The sequence below is a fragment of the Apaloderma vittatum genome, unplaced genomic scaffold, assembly GCF_000703405.1.
Source record: "Apaloderma vittatum isolate BGI_N311 unplaced genomic scaffold, ASM70340v1 scaffold8774, whole genome shotgun sequence".
Lineage (NCBI taxonomy): Eukaryota > Metazoa > Chordata > Aves > Trogoniformes > Trogonidae > Apaloderma > Apaloderma vittatum.
This window is the reverse complement of record NW_009712131.1, coordinates 31785-56475: the sequence shown is the minus strand read 5'-3', so window position 1 is coordinate 56475 and position 24691 is coordinate 31785. Positions and strand designations below refer to the sequence as shown.

The 24691-nt window shown below is 42.4% G+C and overlaps 1 protein-coding gene across 1 annotated transcript in view; it reads right to left on the bottom strand.

Moving 5' to 3' along the window:
• Positions 1–471: 471 nt before the first annotated feature.
• The window catches only part of LOC104267806 (neural-cadherin-like), a 42995-nt gene continuing 18775 nt past the window's right edge, over positions 472–24691 (bottom strand). Inside the window, exons 15-34 of the mRNA XM_009867875.1 lie at positions 24034–24161; positions 22508–22694; positions 22205–22348; positions 20219–20502; positions 17623–19240; positions 15544–15637; positions 14577–14761; positions 13803–14035; positions 11863–12140; positions 10003–10217; positions 9576–9703; positions 8616–8743; positions 8289–8421; positions 8027–8207; positions 6188–6354; positions 5275–5539; positions 4326–4506; positions 2434–2687; positions 1364–1518; positions 472–952 (exon numbers count right to left, since the gene is read on the bottom strand). Of these exons, the coding sequence (XP_009866177.1) occupies positions 551–952; positions 1364–1518; positions 2434–2687; positions 4326–4506; positions 5275–5539; positions 6188–6354; positions 8027–8207; positions 8289–8421; positions 8616–8743; positions 9576–9703; positions 10003–10217; positions 11863–12140; positions 13803–14035; positions 14577–14761; positions 15544–15637; positions 17623–19240; positions 20219–20502; positions 22205–22348; positions 22508–22694; positions 24034–24161 (5360 nt within the window). The 3' untranslated portion in view covers positions 472–550. The remainder of the gene's footprint in view (positions 953–1363; positions 1519–2433; positions 2688–4325; positions 4507–5274; positions 5540–6187; positions 6355–8026; positions 8208–8288; positions 8422–8615; positions 8744–9575; positions 9704–10002; positions 10218–11862; positions 12141–13802; positions 14036–14576; positions 14762–15543; positions 15638–17622; positions 19241–20218; positions 20503–22204; positions 22349–22507; positions 22695–24033; positions 24162–24691) is intronic.

The following is a 24691-nucleotide window of genomic DNA, read 5'->3' as shown; positions in this document are numbered from 1 at the left end:
TTGGGCAGCCTGTAATAGGGAGTGAGGCGGGGTGTGTGATGTCAAGGGAGATTACAGTTTAGGAGGTTAAAACAAAAGCTGGCAAGAAAACCAGAAATTTAAAATGGTTTATATTTAACATTTGTAATAATTATTTCATAGTCTAAAATGAACGCAGTTTTTAAAAAATGGCCTACCCACCTGATAGGATTCATTTTAATACTAGGGAGAAAATTGTTCAAGTTCTTGCATCCAGGATAATTCTAGTAAGTCACTGTGGCCTACACAAATAAAAAGGGGTATTATAATGCTATTCTATACAAATCCTACATTCCAAAGGTATCAGGAAAGTTCATGCTTTCAAAGTCTTCGCACTTCTATCATTAAATATCTGTTTGTACAGTGCATACAAAAACCCCATTCAGATTACTGTTCCTGGGAAAACTGAGTATATCATACTACTAAAAACTTGCATCAAGCAAGTTATTCAATGTACTATATATATAAAAAGGGCAGTTTTAAAAGTAGCGTCCATATGCCACGGCAGTGCGTCAAGTTCCTCTAACTCCAGTTACAAATGTTCGTTTGAGACCTTATAGAGTTCTTTAAGCTTGTCAAACTTTGGCCCCCACTCTTGGAGGTAATCATAACTTAGATCTTCATCAGCACTAGTGGAGTCTAAGGAACTAAGGCTCCCTGCTAGAGAGCATTGCCCTTCTAAGCAGTAAAAATGAATAGTGTCAGCTGGAAGACTCTGTAGATCGTTGTCTGCATCCCAGATGATTTGAGAAACATACTCCTTGAAGTCTGGGACACTGGTAACAGCTGATGTTGATTGGTTTTGATGTGCACGTTTTGGGAGTGAGTCTCTTTTTGGGCCAGTGGGTGTCCTGGAGTGTGGAGCAGGGGCCCGCAAGCATAAGTGGGGAATGGTATGGAGAGGTTTCTTCAGTTCATCTATATTGTAAGCATTCTGGAAAAGATAAGAACGCAAATATCAGAGAGAAACAACACAAAAGAAAACAGGTTCCAAAATAAGTTTTAAAACTCAACGCAACACAAAACTGGATTGAGTGTGTTTTCTACAAACTGAAGAAAAGACGGGGCCTAGTTCAGATCATAGTAAATCCCTTTGCTAATGATAGTCTTCAGCTAAAGCAAGAAAGCAGTGTCCAGAGCAGCCCCCTCAAAGGTGGCCATAGATGGCCAGTACCACGAAAGGCATAGATTGGGTTGAAATAGAAGCCACTTAAGAATATTTCAGGTTAAAAATAACAGTAAAAACCCAGCCAACTGGATAAGGTCAATAAGTTAAATAAAAAGTCCAGGAAAGGAGGTGAGGAGAGGCTGGATTTGCAAACACCGGATTGAAGCTGCATCATACCTGGTCACGTTCTCCACCTCCTTCTTCATTATAATTGAAGACATTTTCTCTAACATCCTCCCAGCTTTCACGCTCTTCAGGAATGTGGTAAATTCCTCCTTTCCGAAACCCTGAACTTCCCCACTGACTCCACACTGTGTAGGAGACCAAGAGTGCTGGAAGAAATAAAGACACATATTTTTTATATAGCATATGACAAAGTATGATGCATGGTAAGTAGCTATATGACTCCTTATCAAAAAATATTAAATTAACTCTTAATTTGACAACCGAATTCCCAGGTAAGAAATGCGTAATTGTTAATAGATAAACAACTTATATTCAGGAATGTAACGAATAATTATGTATATATTACATCATAAACTTCATTAAAAGGGTATTTTACTTACCTAAAGGAATCCATTTAAATAGAAGGCATTTTGGCCAATCTCTGGCCTTTCACCAATCCTGAGTAAATAAGATACCCAATGTAAGTAAAACACTGTTTTAATGAAGGTTACAAGTGTAATATAATCATGGAGTCTTTACTACTGAGATGTGTATGCAGTTTATCAATAAGGAAACAGTTTTATGGTGCTACTAACTCTTCACCCAAAGTGTGCCTGAAACTGGACACACTATAAACATCTCTTTCTGTCCCACACTTTTAATGAGGCTTGCCTGTTAAAAACATAAACTTTCTAGAGGACAATCTCTTCCTTTCTAATATATGAAGAGCAGGTACTGGCTGTAGGTCCTACCAATTACAAATGTACTCAGGGCAGGTGGGAGTTGTGGAGAGATGTGGCTTCACACAGATTTGCACACATAGATGGAAAGCTCTTACTTAAGAAGGACTGAAAATAAATGATTCTGAAAGACAGAAGTCCCACATTTGCTTGAACTGGCTTCAAAGCAAGTACACTGTAACTATGTTCTGCTGCCTGTCTCTTAGCATCCTTAAATGAACTCACAACTGGTGATCTCCAGAAGTGAAACACTGATCACAACATCCAAGGGTAAAACAGACTTGGTTCAATGGAGCAAGACACAAGAGTAAAAAGAAAGAAAACAGGTACATGCTTTCCTACCTAGGAAAACAAGGAGGCACATGCTGATTGCCAGAATAGAGCCAGAGCTGAGTCCAACGGGTCTTCCAGCCTTCACCTGGCTAATTTCACACCACCTGCCCTTGTAACCTTCGGGGCACTGGCAGATGGTCTTGTCTTGAGATTGAGTCACACAGGTACCCCCATTCCTACAGGTCCAGTGTCCACAAGGTGATGAGGTACAGTGTCTGAGCCCCGTAAGGTTGTCAGTCACTTCTACTTTCCCAGATGGACACCTGAACAACAAAAGCAGAAGATTATCTTTTAGGGCAAGCAAAGCACCTGGGGTTATATATTGTTTTGTGGAAAGTTTGTTACTGTTTCTTTAAAGCCAAAATTAAAGTCTTTTCAAGCAAACCACAAATTCACATTGAAAGTACAACATATATGTAAAGTCTAACATAGTGAGCTAGTAGGCTTGTGAAAACAAGAACACATGTTCTGCTTTTTCCCTATCCAGAAGATATGCAGAAGAACTTTATGCCTCTCTTAAAAAAAGGGTTCTTTTTTTTTTACAGGAAATATATGTAAATATATATTTTATATGCAATATATATTTTATACATATATATGCTATACAAGAATATATATATTTACACAGAGAAGCAGAGACCAAAGCTTTTATCAAAGGGCATTTCACTTCCTCGCTGGCCTGTGATCTTCTCACCAGGGAAAAAATGGTGGAGTAAATAGGTTCCATATCAGACTTGCAGGAAAAGGCAAGTTTGGGCCACAATGGGAGATGAGGTGGAGAGAATTTTTCCTTTGCATGCTCTTCTCTGGCCAGCAGCAGCAGGGAGTTTCACTGTTACAAGCAAGTTGCTTGAACTTCAACGGATGAACTCAATGATCTTAAAGTGCTTAAAGTGTTAGAGAACAGCCCCGCAGAGAGGGACTTGGCAGTGCTGGTGGATGAGAAGCTGGACATGAGCCACCAATGCACGCTTGCAGCCTAGAAGGCAAATTGCATCCTGGGCTGCATCAAAAGAAGCGTGGCCAGCAGATCAAGAGAGGCGATTCTGCCCCTCTGCTCTGGTGAGACCTCACCTGGAGTGCTGCATCCAGCTGTGGAGCCCTCAACACAAGAAAGACATGGACTTGTTGCAATGGGTCCAGAGGAGGGCCACAAAAACGATCAAACGGCTGGAGCACCTCTCCTACAAGGACAAGCTAAGAGAGTTGGGTCTGTTCAGCTTGGAGAAGAGAAGGCTCCAGAGAGACTTATAGCAGCCTTCCAGTACCTGAAGGGGAGCCTACAGGGAAGCTGGAGAGGGACTTTTCACAAGGATGTGTAGCAACAGGATGAGGAGCAACAGTTTTAAACTAGAGCTGGGTAGATTTAGATTAGATATTAGAAAAAATTTCTTTACAATGAGGGTAGTGAAACACTAGAACAGGTTGCCCAGAGAGGTGGTGGAGGCTCCATCCCTGGAGGCATTTAGGTCAGGCCTGATGAGGCTTTGAACAACCTGTTCTAGTTAAAGATGTCCCTGCTCACTGCAGGGAGGTTGGACTAGATGGCCTTTAAAGGTCCCTTTCAGCCCAACACATTCTATGATTCTATTCTATTCTAAAGGTCTTTTCCAACCTAAATGATTATATGATTCTAACTAAGGTGGTAAGAAAGAGCTTCCCAACCACTTCTGAATGGAAACTGTTACTGAGAGGGTGACAGAGCACTGGCACAGGCTGCCCGGGGAGGTTGGGGAGTCTCCTTCTCTGGAGACGTTCAAAACGCACCTGGACGCGTTCCTGTGTGACCTACTGTAGGTGATCCTGCTCTGGCAGAGGGGTTGGACTAGATGATCTTTTGAAGTCCCTTCCAACCCCTGATATTCTGTGATTCTGTGTGATTCTGCTAAAAGCTTACATACCGGCATTCATATTTTCTCCACAGATCTACACAAAGGAAAGGGCTGTAACAGGGCTGACTGCTGCAGGCACTGGAGTGGCATCCCATCGTGACGCCTTGCCGTCTCAGGATTAAGCCAAACTCTGTGCTTTTGCCTTCCATGAGGAGCAGCTGACCATTCAGCTGGACATCACGCATACAACCTGCATCAAAGTAGGGGAGTATACAGAGAAGTACGATGAGTTAGCAACTTCCCCACCTCAAGCCTTGCCCCCAGCACATATGCAGGAGACCTTAGAGCATTGTGGAAAACTTAAAACATTAAAATAAAAAGATCCTTATGCTGTTTATCAGTTTTATTTTAGAAGAAGAGGTACGTGATATGTCCCTGATAATGTCCCTATGTGGTCTGGCTGATCTACACATTGACAATACTTCTCCAGGACAGCTTGGATGTACCAATGCAATGATTTAGCAGAACTGTGCTACATATCAAAACAGCTCCACTAGATTAATCTAGGTTTAAAATAGAAGCAATAGAATAGAAAAAGCTGTCTTCTTGTTGAGCCACCATCTCAAAGTCCCAGCACTCCGCCCCAGGAAATGGAGAAACCATGAATTGCCTTGCAAATTCTTCTCCTTCCAGCAAGTGTTGTGTCTGTTCCTTAAACCCTTCTGAGGCAAAATGGAGTGAAGATCCCAGCATGAGCTCTCTGCTTGGGACCTTTGCAAAATAAAAATATTAAGTGCTATTTTTTAATATCTACAGGAAATCTCACATCTTCACTAGAATCAGATACAATGGCAAATAGAGAGTTGAACAGTGGCTCTGTATTACTTAGTAGAGGGATTTCCTGGGCATGGTGGTCTCCATGGGAATTCTTATATGAGTTTTAGACTCTCTGATACACTCATAGATGCCACTTTCAGGCTTTAATACCCTCCTTGTAGGAACCTGTCATATCACTTACCTTGAAAATCACTCTCTGAATGATTGGGAAAACGGTTTCCTAGCACGACGCTTGCCCAATCCATTTCAAACCATTGATCTGTGCCCAAGACAGAGGTCACTTCTTGATCACCTCCACCACTGTTAACACGCAGGGTAAATTCATTGTTGTAGCGCTCCATGGTCAGAAGAACCCACTGGCCATTGTTGATACGTAATGTCCTCAACCTCAGGGAGTGACTTTTGTCTCCCAAGCTGAAGTTAACGCTAAAGAAACCTTCAGCCACCTAGAGGAAGATGATAAAGACCTTTAATAACAGAAATGCACTTCTAAATGTTATTGCCTCAAGAAACGGACCTGAGTTTTAAAAATGAAAATGGAACTCTTGTTTTAAAGTGCTCTATTCCCAGATAAAAATTACTACAAGAAAACTGCAGGTCCAGGAATTATCAGTTCTTTTCTTTACATGTCACTTCTCTTACTCACATGGACCTTTTTCTCAGTCTCCTCCCTACTGATATCTGCCTCTAAGTCTTCCCAGCTGACTCTCCTGTTACAATTGGAATAATCTGCCTCTGGCTAGCTAATATAATCCAGACAACTTTTTTCAACAGCAACCAAAATGTAGAGACAATTTTTGTAGCCAGAGACAGATAGAAGAAAAGGGAAAGGGCAAACAGGACAAAACAATCTTCTCCATTCACATATATCACCTGTACATTTTGCAGGTAGTGAAACAGAATATATGCTACGAAAGTAGAAATGCTGAGAAGGACAATACAAATGCTGAGAAGGACAATATACGTGAAAAGTTCTTTCTCTTTATTATATTACACAATGGATGTCCTTAATCAGAAACTATCTTTTTTCTCTTACTAGGGCACTCCGTGACAAATTAAGAGCACTGAAAAAGAATGGCTTTTGGATAGCTCACCTCCAGTCGGATGTATCCATTCCCATCTGCAGAAGCCAAGCTGAGAAGGGTGCTGTGGGAGATACGGGTGCGCACCATCAGCTGGATCCGAGTGCTGTGAGTGCTGAGGATGCTTCTCGGCTCGTAATGGATCCAACTGTCCCTTCCAAAAGCCCATTCTGGAAGAACTAAGCACAACATACACAAACCCAAAAATCTCAGTAATTACTGCTCCCTCAGATCATTACCAGTTGAGAATTAACCAGTTCTGAATGTCAGAGTTTTACCTCTCAAGAAACTTTGGCAACATAATGAAACATCATGAAAAGCACCTCCCTACACTGCCAAGGGAATTAAGAGAAACAGAACAAATCAAGGATACAGAATTTAGGCAGGAGAAGATCAAGTAGATACTGTCTCTAATATTCTGCCTGTCAGAAGCTATATGCTATACCAAAATCACTCCTACAATTAACTCAACAGCTTTTGGTTTTTTATTTAAGATCTGAAACATAGCTTCCAGTAATATAGCCGGTATTGATCTAAAGAAAAAAAATTTAAAAAAAAAAAAAAAAAAGAGAGAGTCTAATGTTTCTTTCAGTACTTTAGTCCTTCCAGACCAACACCTTCTACGATTCTATGATCTGCTGGAGCCAGCCTGATACTACGTCCCCACATGTACCCACTGCTGTGGTCTAGGGGCATTGCACAACCTTCAGTTCATTCCAGTGACAGACATAATGCAATTATCCCCATTTTATAGATCACACAATCATAGAATCATAGAATGGCCTAGGTTGGAAGGGACCTTAGAGTTCATCTAATCCAACCTCCCTGTCTTGGGCAGGGATGTCTCTCGACTAGGTTGCTCAAGGCCTCATCCAGCCTGGTCTTGAACACTTCCAGGGAGGGAGTATCCACAACTTCTCTGGCCAATCTATTCCAGAGTCTCATCACCCTTGTACTGAAAAACTTCTTCCTAAGATCGAGTCTACACCTATCCTCCTTCAGTTTAAAACCATTTCCCCTTGAGCTATTGCTGGACACTCTTGTAAAAAGACCCTCTCCAGCCTTCCTGTACATTCCCTTCAGGTATTGGAAGGCAGTTAGAAGGTCCCCCCAGGGGCTTCTCTTCTCCAGGCTGAACAACTCTAGCTGCCTCAGCCTATCCTCATAGCAGAGGTGCTCCAGGCCCTGGATCATCTCTGTTGCCCTCCTCTGGACCCGTTGCAATACATCTATGTCCCTCTTATGGTGGGGACACCAGAATTGGACACAGTATTCCAGGTGGGGTCTCACAAGAGCAGAGTAAAGGAGGAGAATCACCTCTCTCAATCTGCTGGCCACACTCCTCTCAATGCTTCCCAGGATACAGTTGGCCTTCTGGGCTGCATGAGTGCACTGCCAGCTCACGTTGAGCTTCTCATCAATCAACATAGACAGAGAGAACACATCAGGCTGGCAACCTCATCCCTCTTATTACTACTGCAAGGTGACAAACAGATCACTAAACTACATTTTGTGATCAGTGTGATCAGAGGAAGAAGATACAATGCAGAATGTGTCATCTTTCACCCCTGAGAAATAAGATGCTGTGATAAAAAGGACAAAACAGCCCATCTGACCACTTGCCTTCCTTGCAAAGTAAAGCAGGTCTCAACCAGACCCTCATCTGTGATGTTACCTTTATTCAACAAGAGTTAGCAGGATCTTTACATGGCTGCAAGACTAAACCATTCGCAGAGTACAGCATGGTCTTGTTACGCTGCTCGTTTCAAAGTCATGGCAAATTTAGAGCAGTATGTTTGGTGCGGTTGTCACAGATCCTCACCATGACTTTCTCCCTAGAGCTTGCAGTACCTTTTTCACATGCTGGTCCAGCATATCCTGGGGAACAGTCACAGCGAAAGAAATCCCAACCACCAACACACTTGCCGTGGGCACCGCAGGAGGACATCCCACTGCTCTGACACATTTCATCTGTAAGGACACAGCCAGGAGCGCTGTTCAAGGACTCTGCAGGGTGCTCTAAATCATAGACCTGGAAAAGGGCAAAGAGAAGCTTCACATTGGGTGCTATGGTTAACAGCAGTAAACTCAAGGCTAGTCTTAGTAGCCTTACCTTGCTATCGACAATGACATTGCGTATGCAGCCGACAAACCCTCTGAAGTGCTTTTGTGAATCATGATAAGACAAAGTTTTCTTAACTCCACCCAGCTGCAGGGGCTGATGGCTGCTGAAGAGCCTACCCAAGCTGAAGGGAAGGGAGGGAAAGAAAGAATTAGTGACATGCAAAATGCAGCAGCTTGGCTGATATTTTACCCTCTTTTTCCTTAGCTCTTTTGAGTAATTATGTTTTCAGTTCTTGTTTTTGTGGGATTTTTTTTGTTTATTGTTGTTGTTGTTTGGGGGTTTTTTGTTTGGTTGATTTGTTTTTTGGTTTTTTACCTTTGAGATCCCACAGTCTCTCCAGAGGCTTCACAGGCAGATGGATCCTTTTGGGAGATCTTCTTAATGACACTGTCATTGTCTCTAATTGAGGCATTTACGCAGTGGTCAAGGATCAGCTTCACTTTCTAGAAAAAGGCATTATTTAAAAAAAATGCACCCAGAGACATGCATACATTTTAATTACACATTTTCTTTCACTTAGTAGAAGGAGGAATAGTAACTAGCAATTACAGTACAGGAAGCTTCATTAAAATAATAAAACACTTCCACATACTAATCTGTAAGGTTATTGCACATGATGTATAGCTAAGGAGCCACACAAAGAAAGATCTGACTCTACCATGACCACACCAAGTCACTGAAATGGTAAAGTGAAGATGGGATTTTCTTGGAGTTCTCTGACAAATCAAACCCAGAGAGATAATCTAGCAGAATAGGTTGTCTGCCAGGCTCCCCATCTCAGATCCTGACATAACTCACAGCTTGTCTTATGCGGGAGAGGAAGGAGAAGCCTAGCAGATGCCTTCACCACTGTTATATCAGCAAGATCTTCCCCTTACACAATAGCATATCTATCTCCTTTGTTCTGCATGTCTCAATTTACTCAGTGGGGCAGGGTTTCCCACTCAGAGAAACTAAGAATATTTAACTTCATCAGTCCAGGAAGCATTCAGCCTCTGTATTATCACAGCTCTGTAGTCTAAGTGATAGATAGGATCATTAAGCAAAGAAAATAGCAGGACCAGTTTCAAAACTGGATCAGACTTCTCCCATGTTCTGCTTCACTGCTTTAAGATTAAGGGGAACACCTGAGCTGACAAACTTCAATCCCTGCTATTGCAGAGATAGTGAAAGACTGATTGATAAAAGAGCTCTACAGAAGGGAGGAAGGATTTGGAAAGAGTAACTAGGTACATGAATTAGTGCTGCCAGAGGATTGTCCAAATTCACACTTGCCTTTCCATCATTTATAATTTTAATATTGTGCCAGCGGCGATCTGCAACATTAACTTTTTGTGACAGCTGCAGGAAAAGCTCACCAGAGCTGTGCCTCATGGTCAGCGATGGGATACCACCAGAGAGCTCTGCAAAGGAAAGACTCTTATTGGACACACGCTAACCATGCTCTCACACAAACTCAGTGAAAATAATCATTGCAGTTAGATTTTAGTTGGAAAAGTTGTTTAGACAGCTTTAAAATAATTCAACTTCTAACACAGTAACACAGGAAACAAACTGGGTGTACTTGCAAATTGTTCTGCATTCTCCTTATTCTCCAAAACTAACTTTATGAACCCTTTTTGAAAGAAAAAACCCTACCAACTGAAAGTAGAATCTCATCATCACGCACACGCACAGAACAAACACCCTTCAAGGTGCTAACCTAAAGCAAGGAAATCTTCTTGTTCTCCGGGCTGCCCTCGCGCCACTGGTCCATGGTACAACAGAAGGCCATCGGTGACTTCAGTGATAAACTCTAAGGAGATGCGGCTCTCAAAGCAAGGCTTAAGAGGAGGGAACCAGGCATAACCGTGGCCTCTGAAGCTGTGTTTTGTCTGCTGGCAGTCTGGTCCGTGGAAATTTGCAGAGCATTTGCATCTATTTAAAAAAAGAAAAGTGAAGCTCCACCATCCAAGCAGAAGTCACAAAGGGCTCTTCCCCCAGTAAGAGTCTCCACTTGAAATACAGGAGCCCATGTTTCCTAGGGCATAGCATGGGTTAAGCACTAGCAAAACTTGTTCCCTATCAAACACAATCTAGCTTTAGTTTTTAACAATAATACCTCCGTGTAAAAATACTCTCTGAATAAATGAGAAAACTGTTGTAATATACAAAGCACATGAAAACCTCTATTATCTTCAGCAAAAAAAAGAAACCTGCTTTTCACTAGGTTTAGTTATCAGTTTGTTTAAAGATTTTACAATGTTGACAGGGAAAGCAAAGGAATCATAAAATCATAGAATAACAGGTTGGAAGGGACCTCAGGGATCATCTGGTCCAACCTTTCCTGGCAAAAGCACGGTACAGACAAGATGGCCCAACACCTTTTTCAGTTGAATCTTAAAATTATCCAATGCTGGGGACTCCACCACTTTCCTGGGGAGATTATTCCAATGGCTGAATGTTCTCATTGTGAAAAATTTTCCTCTTGTGTCCAATCAGAATCTCCCCAGGAGGGGTGTGGGAAGGTAATACCGCTCTGAAAAAGTGAGAAGAGGTGTGACGTTGTAGATCTTGACATCTTCATTCTTATTGCAAACTACTGGCTGGTTTACTTCCTTTACACTATCAAAAATTAATGCTTGGGGTTCTTTCCTTAATACTCTGGGGATTCTGCAGAAAAGACTAATCACAACATGACAATAACAAAACTGGTAAGGGAGAAACCAGTGGAGCAACAGAAATGGCCAGGAGGATAGACCAGCAGGGCTTCTGTTTCTTAGTTTCTGCTTCCCATAGACTGCTAGTACCTACTGAGAGCAGAACAACAGGGATAGGATGCAGAAAAAGATCACTCACAAAACTACTGAAAATGGAGCCAAAGTGAAGGAACCTCAGAGCTGAGCAAACAATAGGTGGCAGATTCTACCACGGGTTTCTGGACATTAAAACTTCCCCATTTCATTACATCTGAACAGCAACATCATACTTGGATCTTTACCATGACCAGGGCTTCTGCAGCTTCAGTCTGAGACCTGTCACTCCTATCAAGGATGCTTAGAAGACGCTGGACAGTTGTTTCTACTTTCCTATGCTGGGATGACCATTTTTAAGCAAACATGCCTAAGGCTTGCCTTCGGAAAGGGGACCAGGCTTATTCTGAGATAGTATAGATCCATCTCTTTTTTTCATCTTTATAGTATTTTATCTATAAAATGTCATTTTGGGTGAACAAAATGAGGCAAGTAATGTGAGGAAGAAGTTACTAAGTGACATAAGTGATGCAATTAAAATGTTTAACAGTATTAAGGTAGGCTGCACAAAACAAGCACATTTTGCAGGGCAGCATTAACGCAACTGGTGCAGCCTGCAACTTCCCAAGGTTTTCCCAGAGACTATGACAAACCTACCTAAAGTACTCATCTGAAAATAGGTTTGTTTGCAAGAACTACAGGTGAAGTTTAACAAAACTCAGATCTGTTGCAGCGAGAAGACATGCAATGATGCCTCCTCAAGCTTCCAGTCATCCACCTTAGACTGAACTCGAGCATTTTGCATACACACCAGACTACACTTTACCAACCTGTAGCCCAAATCAGTATCCATGCATGTGCCACCATTGAGACAAGGGTTGGTCTGGTATGAAGAGCAAGAGAGATGAGGACTCTCCCGAGCTGTGCAGCCACACAGGGCACGACTCAGGACTGTCACAGACACCAGTGAAAAGCTTCCAGCTCTGGTTATTGTTGGCACATGACTCTGTTCGTGCTTGCTGATGCATCCACTGCTATGAGTGCAGTTTGCAGTCATGCATTCGTCAATGCCAATCTGGGTGATATTTATATCCAAGATGTTTTCCAGCTGTGGAGAACAAGCACTTGCATTTATCTGACTTTTCCACAGAAAGGAATCTCACAAATGACATCAATAAAAAAAATGAAAAGCCCAAGTTTTACTTATTTTTAAAACTGCTTGCTGTGCCACTTCCTTCCAACATCTACCTCACCCCATTCAGCCAAAGGCAGTTCAGCCTGGCAGCTGTTAAGGTCAAAGCCTTGGTATATGTCAAAGATAGCATGAGTAAGCACTTGGAGGACAAAAATATAATCGCATTCATCATAAGCTGAGTAGATAAATTTTAATCACTGATGGTTCTGATGGATTATTTACATAGCATCTGAGCTATATTTTTAATTCATAGAATGGTTAAGGTTGGAAGAGACCTTGAAGATCATCTGGTTCCAGCCCCCCTGCTGTGGGCAGGGACACCTCTCTCCCACTAGACCAGGTTGCTCAAAGCCCCATCCAACCTGGCCTTGAACACTTCTAGGGTTGGGGCATCTACAACCTCCTTGGGCAACCTGTTTCAGTGCTTCACCACTCTCATGGTGAGGAATTTCTTTCTTATATCTAATCTAAATCTACTCTCTTGCAGTTTCAGGCCATTGCCCCTTGCCCTGTCACTACAGGCCCTTGTAAAAAGCCCTTCTCCAGCTTTCCTGTAGGCCCCTTTCATGTATTGGAAGGTTGCTATTAGGTCACCCTGGAGCCTTCCCTAAGCTGCATAACTCCAGCTCCCTCAGCCTGTCCTCATAGCAGACATTCTCCAGCCCTCCAATCATCTTTGTGGCCCTCCTCTGGACCCACTCCAGCAGATCCATGTCCTTTTGGTACTGTGGGCTCCAGAACTGGACCCAGTACTCCAGGTGAGGCCTCACCAGAGCAGAGGAAGAGAATCGACCTGCTGATCACACTCCTTTTGATGCAGCCCAGGACACGGTTCACATGTTGACATGGGTTGCCAGCTCATATTGAGCTACTTATCAACTAACATTCAGACTTCTCAAAAATACTAGGAAGAGTGGAGAAACACTGGGCAATGAACTTTTCTGGCAAGAGTGAGTTCGTACTGCGGCAGTGATTCTAAATATAACTTATTTTAATCTCTGTGTACCAACAGACACATTGAGTCATTTAACTTATATCAATACTTATTTTTGCAAGAGGGGCAGGAACTTTACAAAATTGTCAATGCACATTTCCAACCTGGTTTTCCACTGGAGACTGGTTATTTTACTGCTTTGCACTCTTAACTGAGAAAATTGGAAATTTTGACTGGTTTGTGAGTTTCAGCTACGGAACACTTCTGTGTAGAGGACTAAAAATTGAAACATTAAGACACCATGTAGAAAGGCAACAGCCAAACACATCCTTTATACAGAGTTTTAGAGTCTTTTCCAATAGGAAAAAACGTGTTCACATTCCTAAAAGCTTATTGTATTTGGGTGACTTCATAAGTATTTATAGGCTGTCTTTTGAAACATTCATATTTCAAATTTTTAATATAAGTGCTAGAAGACTGTTTGACTTTACTGATTAAAACTATTCAAAACTCAAACCAGGACCTTCTCACGCATTACTCCCTCAGTCATTCTAAGTATGCACATTCACTAGGCAACGGATATTGTCTTAATAGACACAATGAGAAGATTCTGTGGTTTCATACGTAGTATGGATACTTACCCATGCTCTAGAGGCTGCTACATTGCCATTAAGTTTTTCGGCTTTGTAATAAGGTGGGCCATAAACTGCAAACCAAACATCAACCCCTTGGGTTTGACTTGGGCTATTTAATACACTGAATATATGAACGTTTTCCAGTTGGACTGATATAATTTCTGAAAGCAGCTTCTTCATCTGGTAGTATTTACTCTGTTTTTCAGGGGATTGGGATACGAACTCCTCTGGAGTGGTATCTGTAATAGAAGGTAAAAACCTGACAAACACATATCTTGTAACTGCTGTAGCCATAAAAGAGAGGGGCACCAAAGAATAACTATTAAGGTTGCAGAAAAGGGACTCAATTGCAAGGTCAGAAGGATTTTCATTTTTAGGCTCTGAAATTTTCCATGCTGGCTTCTGCTCAAGGTGTGTGTTCTGAACCTTTTTGACTTTTATTAATTTCTTTTTTTATTATTACTTTAATAATTTTTAAGAAGATTTTACTTTTCCACAAAGATTGAAACAATTTGCCGAATTTCAGACAGACACTTGCTCAAGTGAAGTTCTTTTTCTGTTATACAACTTGCTGTTTTGTTAAAAAGTTGGTGTAGAAAGCATTCATCTTTGTCTTCTGCATCAGACAAGCATTTCCTGCTGTCTTTTCTCTCCATAGCTGTTCCTTCACATGCAGCGTCAGAGGACTACGCAAAGACGCATTTTCAAAACCTTACCTAGAAAACTACTGATTCTCCTGGCATGTGTAAGTAGCACAACATACTTCATCACATTGCTTACCTTTTATTCGCAGAGAACCAGCATTACGGAGGGCATCATCTTTCATTTCCTTCACTGTAACCTTTACAGTTGAGATAACATCGGGCCACACTCCGTCAATGACTCTAACTCTTATGTTGTATGTTCCTGGCGGGGTTCCTTCTTTAATAGTCAGCAAACCTGAGTTATCATTAAGGATAAAGTACCTGTAATAAGAGTTAAGCCAAGGAACAAGCTATGAGAAGTTTAAAAGCTAAGCAGTAATTATCATCATTGATGGCTTTTCTGATCCACTTTATTTTGGGAAAGCTATCAAAAAAGCAGATGTGTTCCCCCATGAAGGGACAACGCAGAACTGAACTTTTTTACATTGCCTTCTGTTGGCTCCTAATGACTCTTCACCAGTATATTAAGAAGGCTTCTTTTTGCTTCTATGCCATATGAACTGGGTAGGAAGCCTCAGGCTACTATAGCCATAACGTATAATCAGTGCAAACTCCTAATATAGATACATTCATTGAGAGTGACACCTCTGTCAAAACTTCTGAATGGCACATGTACATCTCAACTCCAGTCACAACCCAGACAATTTGCTGTGAATACATCCAAAACAAAGAAGGTCTTCAAACCAGTGGTGACACGGAAACACCAGCTCTCCAGGAGCTTGAATGAAGGAGGATGGAAGTTAGTGGATATTTTTTCTGTAGCGGCTCACTGATACAGATTATGGGTACAACTGGGAACAGGAATTTAGAACGGTGTTCTAGCCCATCAGGCAATAGGAAGTGGACTGGTTTGGCATGCAGCATTATTTACTGCAATTTCACACCTGGAATGGATTTTGAAGAGTTACACCCAAGCGTCCAATCAGCAAAATACTTTTGCACACTTGTTTTGAGCAAAAGGCAGTTCAAATGCTTTTTATGGTTTTTGGGGGAGGGAAGTTTACCATACGTTTCTCTCAACTCTCATTTTTCTTTCCAAATACCTTGATGTTTTCCCTTCAAATTGGTAGATTTTGTGATCCCAATCATCATCATCAGGGGCTTGGACTTGGCCAAGTACAGTAGTAGGGAGAATACCTAAAACAACATAACATATAAGTGGCGATGTCGGACCTCTCACACAAACGCACACAGGTGAACCATTCAAGCCTTACTGGTTTATCTTAAGCCTAAAACCTCTATGAAAATAGTTGTGATAGCTCCTGAGAGAAGATGTGCATCAGTTTGCAAATACCACTTGATGTCCTGCTTAAGGGGTGTTTGCTGTACGGCTACATAAATTTAATTTAACAGGTGGGTGGAAAGAAAAGCAACATGAAGGAAAAAAGAAAAGCCAACTCTGAGAAAAGTTCTAAGAGGTATTCAGAATGATCCAACCAACTTAGAGTGGTTTAGACAGGAATTGGGGTTTGGCAGGATAAACCACCGAAATGCTGACTGGGTTATAAAGGGTAAAAAAACAAAAGCAATTTGGAGAAAATTACAGCAAGATAGAGAGGATGTCCAAAATAACCAGGCTTATTTTGAGTAGATGGTGAGATGTCAGGGCGCGATGGAAAGCAGCAGGCATTCTGCTGGTTTTGCATTCTCTCAGCAAGGCTCACAAACTAGTATTTTTTTGTTTCACAAAAGCTATTTCTGAAGGAAAGGTCCACAGATATTTGAGTTCTTAGATCTACTGAGTAAAGAATCAAGAATACCCAAAGAGGGGAAAAATGTGGGACTTCACCTTGTGAAAGGGAACAGCACAAACCCTGACAACTGAGAGGCTGCACACAAGAAGGAGAGGAAGCTGTACCTCTCCTGCAACTGTGGCAACATTCACTGGATTCATTTTCCAGGAGACAGTATATATCATGTCCTGGTGTTTGACTCCCACATTATATGACTGTAACACACAACATGACAGTAGCCTTCTGATTCACTCTCTCCTTAGTATTTTAAATAACCAAAGATCTGAAGACTTGAAATTAAGCGCACAGATTAGCACAACCTTTAAAGAGGCAATTAAAAGGAATTCAGGCTTAATGGAAAGATCAGTAGTTGGGCTACAAGCAGAGTTTCTCAGCAAATAGCAACCAGACTTGGTTTCAACTTTGCAGTAAGCTGAACTTGGAGAGTGAGCATACAACAGACAGAACAGCATTTCAGTCAAATAAATGCCAACAGCATCTACAAAGAAGTAGTTTCTAGTGTGCCCACAGTAGACAATCTAATTACTGTACTGCCAGACCACAGGACACGTGGGCAAGTTTTCGATACATTTCACTCAACTCAGAGCAGAGTGGAAGAGGAGGGAATGACCTGACCCTACACAGATGCAAGCACCCCAAAATCTCTTTACCTGTGTGGTTTATTTTGCTGTTGAGTTTATTATGTGGGGACATTTGCCCCTGCCCACAGCAGGGTGGTTGGAACTAGATGATCTTTGAGGTCCCTTCCAACCTTAACTGTTCTATGATTCTATGACATGGGACGCAAAGAAATACTAGCTAATTGCCAAAGCGAGAAGTGAAAGGTGGCTTCTCTTGTACTGCCTGCAGCCAACAATCACAGAAAATTCCTCCCTAACAGTATTTGTCAGCTGAAGTCTTATACTTATGTCTCGGGCAGTTTACCCAGGAGTTCAGTTTAAGTGTATTCACTAAAACTGAATTCAGCCTGTGGGAGGAAAAAGATTTAAGGAGGGAGAAGAAGGTTCTCAGCATTAACACTCATAACTTCTCAGCAATATTATGAATTTTTTTAATGTTTCTCCCCCTGAAATGTTAATGCTGCTGAAAAAGTGCACCTGAAAACAAGAGGCTATTACTCAAGTTTGACAGAAGTATGCATAGAATAGAAAGCTGCTATGCTTCTCCTTCAAGGTTAGCTCAGTTTCCTCCACAAACCATGTGGCCCACACATCTATTGCTCTTTGATGGGGCTTAAACAAACTTTGGCAGCACCTCTACACTAAGGTTTTAGCTTATGTGGAATAGGACAAGTCCTTCTGAGAATCTCACAGCTGCTCTTTTGACCTTACTGTCACACTTGGAAGCAAGCATCAGGGAGTGATTTACCATCATAGCTGTAAAAGAGACATTCCATGTAGCCAGCAGAATGCGGGTGGTCATTTTGGTCCCCAATATTCACGGTCAGCGTGTTGGTGGAGCTCATTGGTGGGATCCCACTGTCTGTGATCAGGATGGGCAGGTAGAACACCTTGTGTACTTCCCTGTCAAAGGTACGCAGCGCAGTGAGCAGGGCACTTCCATTGTGGAAGTCCTGCAAGTTGAAGTTAGTCAGACTGTTGAAATCACCGAGAAGGTGAAAGGAGAAAGGTGCTCCATTAGCAGCAGTGTCTCGGTCCTTAGCGTACAGCAAAGTAGAGGTCTCATTCATTTGGACAACCTGTGGAGAAGCTGTGTTCTCCCAGACCACTGGGTTGTAATGAGCCTCAAACTCTGGCCCGTTGTCATTTACATCCTGCAGAGTCACTAAAACAGTGGCACTGCCAGTCAGAGGGGGCTGCCCCAGATCAGTGGCAATGACAATGAGCTGGTACTGTGCCACTGTCTCATGATCCAACAGTCCTGCAACCGTCACCCACCCATCACTAGCCACAGAGAACTGGCCAGCTGGGTCAGACTTGTTTAGCAGGTGGTAAGAAAACCTTCCATTCAGGCCAGAATCCAAGTCAACAGCAGAAACCTGAACGACCTTGGTGCCAACAGTTGCATCTTCACCCAATGCAGTCACTTCATAGAACTGGGGGTAGAAGACAGGAGCATGGTCGTTGGAGTCCTCCACATAGATCACACAGTGAGCAATGCTGAAGAAATCCATGTCCTCTGCTTTCACAGTCAAGTTGAACACCCTCTCGTGAGGCTTCTCAAAGTCAATCTGCTTTCGTAGCCGGATAAACCCACAGTTCCTGATTTCATCTGTCTCTATGGAGAACTTGTGGTCATTGTCCCCATCGAGGATGCTGAATGTCACCATGGCATTTTCTCCCTTATCTCTGTCCACAGCTGACACCACTGCAACCTCAGTGTTAATACTCGCATTCTCAGAGACAAATGCAGTGTAGATCCTTTGCAGGAAGACTGGAGCATGATCATTTACATCAGTCACCAAAATAGTGGCGGTACCTGTCCCAGTGAGCCCTCCTCCATCTCTGGCTTCAATCACTATTAGGTACTTGTCCTCCTTCTCCCGATCCAGGGACCCAAGCACTGTATAGATGGTGCCACTAACTGAGTCAATTGAGAACAAGTTTAAATTAATTTCATTTTGGACATTCTGAATGATGCTGTATGTTAGCACAGCATTCGTACCCGCCTTTGGATCATCAAGGTCCACTGCTGTCATGTCCATGACAGGAGTATCTGCCGGAGAATCCTCAGGGATGTGGCCCATAAAACAGCCATCCAACACACAGAGGAAAAGGGGCGCGTTGTCATTCACATCCCTCACTTCTATGATCACATCTGCAAAGCCAGTCAGTCCCTCTCCACTCTCATCTGTTGCAAGAACAAGAAAGCGCCACATTGATCGCTTCTCACGGTCTAACCTTTTATTTGCGGTGATCTCGCCCGTGTTCTCATTGATGCTGAATTCACTACTGGCCCCCTGTCCATGCAGGGAATAGTTAATGGCATTTTGATCGGCTGCTTGGTCAGGGTCTGTTGCAGAAACCTGGAACAAGCCACAGCAGGTAAGTGTTTATGTAAAGGAAAAGGGGAAATCACTGCTCTTTTATTGAAGGCAGTTGGTATTGGGCAGGCTAAATAAACAGCATGCATTTTAACAGTAAACATCAATCGGTTTGAGTCATTCAGGTCAAGTACTTTTTCAATAAACATCATACATAGCCTAGAGAAACAAAAAGATCACATTCAGACAGACTGATATATTCTACTTCCCAGTATATTTTGGAAAGAGGAAATTACTGCAGGAAGAGCCAAGTGGAAGTCATAACAGATCTGCTGAGCAAATGTTTCTTGTGAAACTCTTTACAGCTGCAATACAAAGGCAAACAAGGATTGTTTCTCTCTGAGTGAAAAGAAACTGCAAAAACAGGGTGGCCACACATCCAAATGATTATCAGCACAGGCCAGAGGGAACTCCCAGCTCCTGATTTGCATCCAGAGATTGTTTGGGAGAGTGCTGGTTGGGCCAGCCAAGCAGTCCTTGTGCCATGGACCGCTCTAACAACAAAGCAATAAAGATGATTGAGTTCCAGAGTCGAAGAACAATCCCTGGTAATGTTTATTTGGTAGTATAAATGTTGCCAAAGAGTTTGTGATTTAAATGCATGAGGTACACATGCCAACCACGCTATGCTTATACAGTTACTCAAAATATGCTAACTCTGCTTCATAAAGGAAAGCCATCACAGTTTTCAGCATGTAGAATCATAGACTCATTCAGGTTGGAAGAGACCCTTAACATCATTGAGTCCGACCATTATTTTTGCTAGTCAAGGGAGCAGCTCTACCACACAAATTCAACCAGGCTTTCTTTATTCTCTTCTTTACAGAAATTTGCTACCTAACTCCTAATACCAGGGCCTCACCCACCATAAATAAACTGTCTTTTGGAATTTGTGTAAATGGAGGAGATTGGGCTGAACAAAAGTTCAGGTTTTGTCCTGCTTTGTGCAAACTGCTTTACCTTTAGGACGAGTACAGGCAGATCTGTGAGCTCCTCCAAGACACTGCCCTGGTATTCATTCTGAGTGAAGACTGGTGCTTCGTCATTCTTATTGACAACATTGATGATGAGAACAGTGTGATTCTCCCATTTTCCATCAGAAGCTACAAGCCGAAGCTCATAACGTTGCTCTTGTTCATAATCCAGAGGCTGAGCAATGAAGACAGTTCCAACCTCAGGTTCCACATCAAAAATTCCTTTTGCATTTCCTGATGTGATCTGATACCTCAGCTTGGCATTTGCACCTACAAGGGAAAGGAAATGACCACTGCCTCTCCACTCTCTGAAAGCTCAATCCAGCCACACATAGTGGAATTGTATCCAAGAGAAACCTTATTTGCCCAGACTGTTGGGGTAGGGGGGGCAGGGAAGGAGGAATAAAGCATAGACACAGTCACAAACAGAATGACGTAATCTGAAGGGTTTGTATGTGGTAGATGGGGGTTAAGGTTTGCAATTATGTTTACAAATATAATTTGCAGTCACAGACAAGCACCTCATTACTGATAATGAAGGAATTGTGTGCCTCTAATTTATTGTGTATTCATTTGCCAATAAAGTAACCTACTATTGAAATACTAACAGCTGGTTTTGCTCAATTTTTCCTAAGCCTCCCATTTCAAATGCCAATATTCCGTAACTTTTTTTTTTAACCACTGGATGGTGCTAAAATATAACAGAAGTCCTTTATTTTGAACAAGGCTTCATCACAGGAGCACTTTCCACCTGTACAACAGTAGTTGATTGCTGCAAAATATTTAGGAGCAGCAAATAAATAAATAGGTTGGTGCTTCATGTTTACTTATTTGAAAAGGATGGATGGAAAGTAATTTCCCCAATTAAATATGTGGATTGCTAGGAGCAGAAAGAACATGCAGCATTTTAAGTTGCCATTCAACTGTGGATGAGAAGACTAGAGCAACACGGATGGCAAGAAAGCAAAAAGGCTGTGCTCAACATTACCGCTTGGAAGAGCTTGGCTGCCTTTGCAGTGTGTGTTTGAGCATCACTTGTTCATTGCTTTTGCCAAATTCTCTTGAGTGCAGCAGCTGTCTTTAAATGGCCTCTTTACTTCTCCCTCCTGGGCAGTAAGAGGCACAGGCATTACAGCACTGCCATCAAAAGAAATGGTCAACTCCCACCTGCTCCCAGAAACATGTTCCTCTGGTGCTCATTTGGGCTCTGTCACCAACACGTCAGCTTGACTTCTGGGGTTTTTTTGGTTTTTTTTCAATGGGTTTGTTTTTCTCCAGCAAGTTGAGCTGGACCAATTCATGAAAGCAGCCAAAAAGCTGCAGCAGAAATAAAGCTAGAAACTGACTGGTGGTGTGTGCTGTTGGATGGGCTCAGCCCATCTGGTCTCACAACACTCTCGGGGCAGTTTCACATCATCAGAGCTGAGGCAAGTGTGAGCCCAAAAAAAAGGTCCGGGTTTTCCTTTTTTCCCTGCCTTATTCCTGTCTTTTCTCTGCCTTCATTTCTGGCCATGTCAGCCCACATTTTCCACTGTCAGATACTGCCACAAGCATGTGCAACCCACTAACTCAACAAAAAGCAAACAGGTTTGGTTTTTGTGCAACAGTAATAAGTTAAACTGACTCCCAGGGAGATCCGGAAAGCACAGTACTCAGCCCAAAGCAAGCACATACTCAGGAGTGAGTGAATTTCTATGTTATCTCTTGTGAAGTTACAGCAGGCTTGTCACTCCAGGCAATTTCATTCTGCCCCCAAAAGATTGCCAGCTAACTTAAACTTTGCACTGCAAACCTGAGCACCTCATAATAAAAAAAAATTGCTCCTGTGTGCCCAGAACTTCCCTCCATGCTTTTAGAAATGCTTGAAGAATTTAATCATCTCCTAAATGCAGCGATTTGTCTGTGAAGGAAGCAGTCCTACACACAACATACAGTAATATCAAGAGGACTTAGACATGCAGAGTCCACTCACCCTCATCTTCATCATCTGCTGTTGCTGTCACAACAGGACTCCCAACATCCCTGTCCTCATCTATGCTGACCTCATACACTGACCGAGGAAATGCTGGAGCGTTGTCATTCACATCACTGACAAAAATCCTTACGTAGGCTATGTCTAAGAAGGAGATGCAAATAGGACATACAGACTAGAAATGGCAGAGGTGGAACACCTTGCTATGTTCCAGACAGTTCACACACACCCCCAAGTCTAGAAAAGTTAGGAGCCCAGTTTCTCATCTCTTTTACCCAATATAGAATTCCTTGCTAGTTTCACCTGTGTTGGGCTGTCCGTGAACACCAGGTCTAGCAGATTCTGATGAATCCTGAGACTGAACTTCAATCAAGTAAGAGGTTCTTTTCTCTCTGTCAAAAGATGCGTGGGTGGAAATAATCCCTATCTCAGGTTCAATGGTGAAGAACTGGTAATCCTCACTAGCATCTTTCAGTATGAAGTAGTGAACCTAAAAAGGAAATAGTTAAGAAAAGAAAAGGAAATATTTAGGAGAGTTTGCATTTTCCACTTTCATTTGTATGTCCGAGTGCTGTGATCTTCCCCTTCCCCAGAAGCCTCCTGGGTCTGTCTGCAAAGCTGCCACACTCTGAGGAAAGACAGTTCACCTGGACATAATTTTTCTAACTCTTTTTCCCATTTTGATATAAAAATCCCAGAATTCTCAAACAGAAGAACATTTGTACCAGTGATAACAAGGCCCATCAAGTCCAGATCTAACTTCCAACAGTGGCAAGCAGGCAGTTAAGAAAGGTCATGAATAACAGGACAGAGAATACATGGAATGACATCTTTCCTGGTGTCTCTCCATCCTGGGGACCTGAGGACTGCTGGTGTAAGAAGTCACAGAGAAAATTGCTGCCAGCTGAAACACAAGCCTATTCTGCAAGAGGTACTCCTGACAAACACTAGTGGGGTACACACCTGTGCAGGCTGATAAGGAAACAGCTTAAAAAAATAAGGGGGGGGCTAACTAGGAGTTTGGTTCCTGTTCAACAGGATTGAACACATGAAAACCTCCACTGACAAAAGATACCTACATTTATCCCTTTAACAAAGGCTTGACTTCCTTCTCAAAAAAAAAAAAAAACACAACAAAAAAACCTACATTTTGATCCCCACCTTCAAGTTATGCCCAGAGCACCACCAGGCAGTTCTACCACACAAGCTGCTTTTCAGAAGCTGCAAAAACGACAGTCATAGAACAGCAGATCTCTACTAGCCAGAGTTCCTTTACAGAAAAACTAGCAGGATTTTTGGAAAAGACTTAGGAAAATGCACAGAAAATGAGCAGTTTCCTTCATAACACTTCTTTTTGCTATGGCTGGGTCATTATGGCAATGATGGTTAAATGTTAGTTTGACCAATCTTTTGACCAATGACGGTGAAATGAAATGTTACTTAATTGACCATATATAAATGGCCGTGTTTAACCAACCATACTTACTGACAGTCAATTAAATAATGAGCTGAAAAGGCAAGAGTCTGGAAACATCTTCTGCAGCCACCTCCACTTGCCTTGTCATGGCAGCAACCCTGAGAATCCTGCAGCAGTGCTTTGTTGTGGTTGCGGGATCATGATGAGCTGCTATAATGCGGGATCCCAAGATCTGCCTGCATCCCATACTATGCACATCAAGCGTATGTTAGACAAGTGCTTGATAAGTGCTGCAAGAAGTGTGTGTGGCTCATTACCCTGTCACATGCTGTCTGCATACTCTTCGTAATTATAGTATTAGAACTTGCCTATTGGGAGGAAAAGAATTGAAGAAAAAAAAAAAAAGTCAAACCTCTCCATGTAGGCCAGAATCCAAGTCTGTAGCTAACACCTGAACCACAGACGTGCCAATATCAGCTCCTTCTGGCACAGACACCTCGTAGTTAGAAGACACGAAGAATGGAACATTATCATTGACATCTGCAAAAGGAAGTGATGAGGACCACAGTAAGAAAATGTTTGAAGACTTTTTTTTTTACTGTATTATTTTTAACAGTAGTAATTTCACTTGGAGAAAGAACTCACACTGTTCATAGTAAGAAGCAACCCTGTTTTGGGTCTTCCCATTTTCAGGGCAGCTGTCAGGAGGCATTTTATAGATGTTGACCAGTGTATGGGAGACAGTGGCCTAATCTCAGCTAAGGTATTAGTAATGATTTGACCAGTGATCTTATAGAAAGGCCATGAATGCCAGGACCAGGAAGCCTTTCATCTACAGTCCCTGTAGAGCTGGTTATCACAGAATCACAGAATGCTAAGAATTGGAAGTGACCTCAAAAGACCATCTAGTCCAGTGATCCTGCCAGAGCAGGATCACCCACAGTAGGTCACACAGGAACGTGTCCAGGCGGGTTTTGAAAGTCTCCAGAAAAGGAGACTCCACAACCTCCCTGGGCAGCCTGTGCCAGTGCTCTGTCACCCCCGGGGGCAGCCTGTGCCAGTGCTCTGTC